At 36.3% G+C, this 7,816-nt stretch overlaps 1 protein-coding gene across 1 annotated transcript; it reads right to left on the minus strand.

Annotated features, from left to right (window-relative positions):
* Positions 1–5,870: 5,870 nt before the first annotated feature.
* Positions 5,871–7,444, minus strand: LOC107665190 (homeobox protein Nkx-3.1-like). The gene is made up of 2 exons (XM_016455970.1): positions 7,260–7,444; positions 5,871–6,501 (listed from the first exon to the last, which is right to left on the minus strand). The coding sequence occupies exons 1-2, from the start codon at positions 7,384–7,386 to the stop codon at positions 6,077–6,079; spliced, it is 552 nt and encodes a 183-aa protein (XP_016311456.1). The 5' UTR covers positions 7,387–7,444; the 3' UTR covers positions 5,871–6,076.
* Between the last annotated feature and the right edge of the window lie 372 nt (positions 7,445–7,816).

Here is a 7,816-nt window from a genome sequence, read left to right on the forward strand (position 1 = left end):
GTGCGGTTGTTACAGAAACAAAAGTCGCTGTAAAGCAACAGCAGTTGTTTCGGATCCAATGGACCTTTTTCCACATTTCCGGGTTTCTCAGCAGCGGAAGTCGTCATAGTTGGGTAAACTTCGAGAGCAGTGAATGGGAGAGTACCACAAATATATTTTTTTGCATTCCCAGTTGCTCAAATGGCAAAAGAAAAACTCCATAATAGTGTTTTCACGACTTTCAAAAAAAGGAAAAAAATTGAGTGAGACGGATAACAGTAGTCAGAAGAGAAAACAATGTCAAATTTACCATCCCTCCCATAGATGCTGCATTAGAAAACTCTGTATATGCATTTATTAAAAAATCAAAATATATACACTTTTGAGGATTTACGATGCTGATGACCGTTAAAACGCGTCATCACCGTCTTGTGAAAAGGGTCCATTATTGAATGCAACTCACATACTCTGGCTGGTATAGCTGGGCGGCCAGCCATTCTCCCAGGCAGCTGAAAAATGCCCAGGACCCCTTTAAAACCACCCAACAAAACCAGTTCAGACTTATATAATATCTCGTTCAAATTCCTTACTCTAAATAGTATGAGCGAAAGTAGTAGAGTTGCTCGCATAAGCAAATACCAAAACTAACCTCCCATTACGCTCTATTCTCAGTTGCATTTTTTTTTTTTTTCATTTTGACCGAGCAAGGGGTGATGATTAACAAAATGATGTTTATCTCAACAAAGCCGCTATCAGGTGAGACCTTCATAGCCTACATGGAAGACTTCCCCTTTGTAACACATGCTTCACGAACCCTAAGCTATGATTGTCATACTGTTTAAAAAATGATCTTTCTTTGTTCGCTAAGAGTGCTTGTGTACAATGAACGCATTCGAGTACAACCAAGCATGAGGAGCGAGCGCATGTTTGTATCAGTCAAAACGAATGGCCAGAATTCCAGCTGTGCTGCAGCTTCATACTGATAAAAGATAGTTTACAGCCTGCCCACGAGTCTCTGTTTAAATGTCTGAGTATGAGACTATGAGGTGTGTGATTGTATGCGCTCCGACTGACCCTCTCAGGAAAGAGCAGTCACAGGTTCACACCGGCCCTGACCTTTGACCTCATCAGGAGTGCCCAATCATGCCCAGGCAGGGTCAGAGAGCTGGGGGAACACAGACGTGGCTCTCTGACTGTCAACGTTATCATGACTGATTCACGTATTGCTCTATCCAGCAGCCCTGTTACGGGCCATTTAGCAGTGTGGAACAGACACGGGTATTAATCAGATGCATGACCGATACGGACACTCACCAGGACGTTTAAGTAGAAGAGATTCCAGTTATTATTATTATCTTACCTCAGTAGTGGCTTCTTTGAATCATTTTACATTTTATGCTATGACAACTACATTAGCAGATGTTTCTATTTATTTTCCTCAATAACACTGGCTAATGAACCTTCATGCTTTTCAAGCGAATTCATACAAAATCACCACACTGTAAAACAGTTACAGTTTCTAATGAAACTGGGTTGGTTATTCTGAATGTTTCCCAACTATGTTGTGCAAAAACTCTTCAGAGCAAAGAACCAGAGTTGATTTCTCTTGAATCTATAGATTAAAAATCAGCTAATTTGAGTTTAAATTTTAAATTAGACATTTAAATTCTTTAAGAACAGCATATGGTAGATAGTTGACTCAGAAGTGAACATTCAGTCGTCATCTGTTCACTCTCTTGTCTTTTCATTCTTCCATGGAACACAAAAGCAGATATTTATACTGAATGTATTAGCTCCTCTTTTCCATAATATAAACTTCTTTTATTATGTTTGTATAATTTATTTTTGTGCATTTTTGAGTATAAAAGTCCCTGGTATTCCTTTAAAGGGGTCATATGATGCGATTTCAATTGTTCCTTTCTCTTTGGAGTATCACAAGCTCTTGGTGCATAAAGAAGATTTTTTGCAAAGACTAAAGTCTCAAATCCAAAGAGATATTCTTTATAAAAGTTAAGAGTCAACCACACCTACCTAATCTTGATTGTGAGAAAGAAGTGCACTTAATTGTATTGCATGCGCATTTGTAGTGTACCAAAATCTTAAAAGTATATAAAAAACACTACTTGCAGATAATTACATAATATTAATTACATAAAAGGCCAATTAAGTGAACTTAAAAGAGAGACACTTTCGTGATTGTTTCTAACTCATTTAAATACATTTTGAAAAGCGCTCTTTGGAATTATATCAAATAATTACATTTGAATTGTTATATCTTTTGTCATGATTTATAGAAGTACACGTATTTTGATGTGTTGACTAACATACTAAAGCACTTGTAAAGTACTTGATTATCATTTTAACTGTGTATAATTTAAAATTACATTTAAAGTTAATATATTTTAGATGTACTATATTGCAGATTCATCATTACAAATGTGCAATTATACATAAATACATGACATACAATTTTCAAATAAAATGACATCTTAGTTCTCAAAAATGCTTGTCCGCATTCAGCAGTTCACTTTAACCATATTTCAAAGACAATAGAAGTAACTATGAAATTACATATAAAAATGTATGTTCAAGCACTCCTAATTCAACTAATTGCACTTAATATCAATTTAAACTATAATACATTTTCATTTAATTATAAATAACATCCAATTAAATAGCCGAAAACACGGCAATCATTTCACACTTAGTCTAATTGGTATTTTTATATTATATTGTCATTAGTAAGTAAACATAAATAACACAATGGATTTATCTATAGAAACTACGGCTCCAAGGCACTTCTTCCAGTTCCAAAATGTTAAAAAGCCTTTATTCAAACATGGCTCACTCTATAAACATTAAAAATGACTAGAACACTGCACACTGATGCATTTCGGCCATCCAGCCTTCCTCAGAGTGTGTCAAGTACAAAATTAGTCACAGGTGTAGATATAATCAGTTGCTCAATAGAAATGGGAGAAACCAAAATACTCATTACAGGGGGGACCAATAGCATCATTAACCATTTCGAAGTATAATCACATGTACAAAAAAAAAATAAAAATTATATATATATAACTTGATAATAATAATAATGATCGTACTGATAATCATTTCACAAATATGGAGCGTTTCTAGAGTGAGCCATGTTTGAATAAAGGCTTTTTAACATGTTGGAACTGGAAGAAGTGCCTTGGAGCCGTAGTTTCTATAGATATAATTTTGAACCCTACCAAAGAGCACCTTCTGGGACTATTAAACGGAGGTCCTTTCAGCAAGTAGCGCTCCAATATGTTTTCTTTGAACACAATGGATTTAATGAAAAGTTATTATCACCTGGAGCAAATACCACATTGTTATTTTCAATAATATAAATATTAACAAATAATATTATTTTGAAATGCAACGTGGACAGCGTATAACCAGTATACTGGACTTCAAAAAAATATCTGCCATTTTTTTTTTAATATTTTATAAGAGTAACGTTCTCTAATGGCAAATGTAAAGAAAAAAAAATCAGTTAAAAATGTGGGCTCATGTAAAGAAAAATAATATTTAAAGTAAATACTGTATGTACAATGCATTGCAGTATTCAGAAGTTGCCCTGCCAGTTGTTGCCAAACACCATGTAAATCTATTTTCTATTGCAAAATTGTGTTTTGCTTGTGGAGATTGATGTCATCAAATTAGACGAGCTGTCATTGCTCTTCTCACACCTGTTGTTCAAAGTGGGATATGTGCTTTTGAAACTATAATGAGCACTCAAACTGCTCCCTGAATATCTTTCACTCCACCCTTTTCTGTGTATATAGATGTACGTAAGCCAAAATGCTTTATTGATGAGCACACTTAAATGCTGATCTTGCCCAACCAACACACACACACAAAGAATACTAACAGAGAAGCACATGAGAACACTCATTGTCTTGTAAACTGACTGAAGGAGCGTCGTCCTCAAACATGTTGTCAAACTGGCTCTTCAAAATACAGAGTCAGATCAGTGATTTATTAGACACTATTCAGAAGTGGATACAAGTCAGAAGCAATATGAGACTGTATGAATAGCTTGTATAGGGTCAGCTGTGCCAGTTTTCACTTAAAGCTGCTTCCAGGCAAGGAGAAAAGAGCTCAGTTTAATACTTAGTATTATTTATACTTTTGAAAATTAAAAAAAAAAAGCATCTGTAACAAGGGGCTATAAAAATAGGACTTACAAAGTGACACAGCTTGTCCCACATTCCAAGGTATAAGTTCAAGTTGTTGGTGAATATGTAAAAGGTTCAGTGATTTCAAATAAAAGTATTAACATAAACGAGTGGCGAAAAAACTAAACATGTTTAGCCTATTAATGCACAATCCCATTTCAAAGTTTTATTCTTGTTTATTTGTTTGTTTGTTTTCAGATCCACAAAGCAGCTATGAAAAGGTTTAGGTTGAATTTTTGAATGTATCGAATGCATTTTTAACATTGTAGTATTATTTCCTGCATTTGCAGGCAAATCTGTATTAGTAAAGCTAAGCGTTTTCAGCGCTGACTAATCTAAGCGCCTCTGATTGGCCACTGCATTCCTAAGTTCAACAGGAACGCGTGTGATAGGTTATAAGGCTCAACGCAAAAAAAAAAGAAGAAAAAGAAAACACGGCACGTAAATCTGATGCAGTCTGAGAGAATCTAAATGTAATTTCGCGAACTGATACTTTTCATTCATCAGCCATAATACATTATTTAGTTGTGCAAGGGCCATTTTTGCCCCTTTGTCTTGAATTTGTGGGACCTTTTTGTTCATTTTGGTGGCATTTTTGGCCTGTTTGCCTATATAAACATATACATATTGATATCTAAATCTAAACATACCATAATAAATATAAATCGAAACATTCTTAAATCAAAATACATTTACTTAAAGACAGGTGATTGATGACCTACATGGCAGTTGCTTCCTGAAGGAAAAGTATTGCAAACACAATATTCCCAGAAGGTTGGGGATTATTTCGATCACATTTATCAGTTTAGCATTCAGGTTAAGAGATCCTGTTTTCATGCCTCACTGATTAGACCACATCTCTTACAGGGTAAATCGTGTCATCTTTCCAGGAGAAGCCTACCTGTATCCCTCAGACAACAGACCACCTCCGGTCTAGGCGGTTTAAACTATTGCTCTGCTGAAGTCAACTTAAGTTGAATGGAAGAAGGATAGGGGCGCTTGAGATCACTATCTCTTCTAGCAATGTTATGTTGAGCGGACCCCCATGTTTTACAAAAGAATCCTTCTCTTGATTTATCAGCCGGCATGGCTTGTGAATGTGGCAAGTGTTCAGTCTGAAGAATAATTGCAGTCCTTGTTAAACAATAGAGAGCTTTTAGGAATTAGGAAGTGCTATGATTTTTAAGGAATAATGATGTATGTGTGAAAACTTTTGCTGAAATCCAACTGAAAAAACAACAACATTAGAGCCACAGTACACACACTAGACGACTTCAGACAAATCAAAAATGTTCAATTAAGTTAATCGAAGGCCATATCACAAACATGTATAGGCTATGAGCTCCCAACATACTCAAATTTGTAACTATTTTAGTTTCGGTAAATTAATGGCTAAAATGGATGGCAATAAATGATAGCATATAGGCTAGTTGCACTATTTTTTTCTTACAGTTCACTTAGATCCATATTCTTTAAGTTCCTCAGTCGTTTTAAAGTAAAAGGTCAGAAGTATGCTGTCTGTTTAACCAGATAAGGCAAAAAAATGCCTTTCACAAGTTCACATTAACATAAGTGAGATAAATGCAAGATAAAGGTAAATATATTATTGGCACTCTGTCCCCGACGGAAGCAACACATCTGGACTTCTTAAAATGTAGGAATTAAATAAAAAAAGTGAAGACGAAGTTAGGATGATTGAAAAAATTTCATTGGAGTGACCACAATAGTTTGAGCCTGTAGCTCATGATGCAACACACACATATGCACCTTTAATAAAAATATTCAATTTCACAGAATACAAAGCTGTACAATACTTAAAAAAAATCACCATAATAATAAAGAATATTATTCACAATAATCTGAGAAAGTCCATGCTTATGTCCCTAATATCATCACAGTGCTGGTCTCCATACACTCAGTCCGTGTAAGTCATACACGTAAGGCCGGTATGGATATGATTTATAGACCGTCGCTAAAAGCGAAGCTCTGAAGAAGTCCTCCTCTGTAGCTCCAGCCGTGGCGTCGGGTTTCTGAAAGTCTGTCGTTAGCTGCCTCCGCTTGGTTTTATATCTCCTGTTCTGGAACCAGATCTTCACCTGCGTCTCCGTCAGGTGCAGCGCGCTGGCGAGGTGCGTGCGCTCGGGCGCGCTCAGATAGCGCTGGCGGCTGAACTTCTTCTCGAGCTCCAGCACCTGCAGGTGCGTGAAGGCGGCGCGAGACCGCTTCTTCTTCCCGCCACCGCCGCCGCCTCCCGCCAAATCCGCGGACGACTCTGATCTATCCTCAGGGCTCCGACAAACCGACACATCCTCCGAGTCTGTGAACGTAAGTACGATACATTTAGGGTTTTAAACTCAGTTTCTCACAGGAAAACTCGTCTCAGAATACATCTAAACCTGACAGAAATCCCCTTACGAAAATTAACAATGGGTTTATTACTAATAAAACCAAAAAACATGGTTACTGTAGTTTTGCTAGACCAACCATAGGTATTTGTAGTAAAACTGTGGTTATACGAATGGTAAATGGTAAAACATGGTTACTACGCTTTTAATACAATAAAACCATGGTTAATTTTCGTAAGGGCAGCTTCTCACAGGAAAACTGGTCTCAGAACATATCTAAACCTGACAGAGATCTGTACTAGCTAGTACAAATACAATGTCAGGTCTACTTTTAACTAACTTTCGAAAATTAACCATGGTTTTACTACAAAAAACAAAACATGGTTCTTGTAGTTAGGCTATTACAAAATTAACCATGGTTCTGCTACACTAACCATAGTATAACCACGGTATTTGTAGCCTAGTAAAACTGTGGTTATACAAATGGTAGTCAATCCGCCAAAAAAATAAAAAATAAATTAAAAAAACCTGGTTACTACACTTTTACTATGCTATACTAAAACCATGGTTAATTTTCGTAAGGCATACATATTTAGTTTACCTAAACTACCTATATACATAGGCCTGTGTAGCTAACTGCCTACTAGTTTGGCATGCAAATCATATAACTGCCTAATCTTAATTAACTAAGCTAGAAGTGTACTCAGAAATGGTCTTCAAAGTGCAGTACCTGTTCGTCCGTCTGTGCTGTCGGCTCTGTCGCTCTCAGATTTGCAGGAGTCATCTTTTTTACCCTCTTTTAAGGATAAAATGTCCTCTATGAAAAACGACGTCAGCTGCTTGTTTGAAGCCGCCATCTACGTTGCTAAATTCCTGTTAAAGGTAAGGATAAAGCGTCTTCTTCCTCGGGGTAAGTAATTGGCACTTTCACTCTCCAGCTCAGCTGCTTGACTTTAAATAGCGCGTGAGTGCTGCTGTCTCTTCCACTATTGGAGGAGCGTCCTGTGCTGCGTCATCGGTCCAGGCTCGCTGATGGCTAAAACAGACACGTCTTCGTGGACCATCATTCTGTCTAACACAGAGACAACTGCTGCTTGTCCTGAAGTCTTAATAAATTTACTCAGTATAGATATTTTATTTATATTTACTTAGCTGTCCTCCCAAACGCAATCTTATATAAGCATAATATATAATAAATGTATAATATATACAAAATAATAATATTATATTTGTAAAATATACAATAATAAATATACTATATATATATATATATATATATATATATAT

Source organism: Sinocyclocheilus anshuiensis, unplaced genomic scaffold (assembly GCF_001515605.1).
Source record: "Sinocyclocheilus anshuiensis isolate Anshui unplaced genomic scaffold, SAMN03320099.WGS_v1.1 scaffold691, whole genome shotgun sequence".
NCBI classification, from domain to species: domain Eukaryota; kingdom Metazoa; phylum Chordata; class Actinopteri; order Cypriniformes; family Cyprinidae; genus Sinocyclocheilus; species Sinocyclocheilus anshuiensis.

What these genes read in the sequence shown, in the direction of transcription:
- LOC107665190 (XM_016455970.1), bottom strand. Translation starts at nt 7,386, where the DNA reads ATGGCGGCTTCAAACAAGCAGCTGACGTCGTTTTTCATAGAGGACATT. An exon ending in CAGCACAGACGGACGAACAG is followed by an intron (nt 6,502 to 7,259) that starts GTACTGCACTTT and finishes TTACGTTCACAG; the next exon opens with ACTCGGAGGATGTGTCGGTT.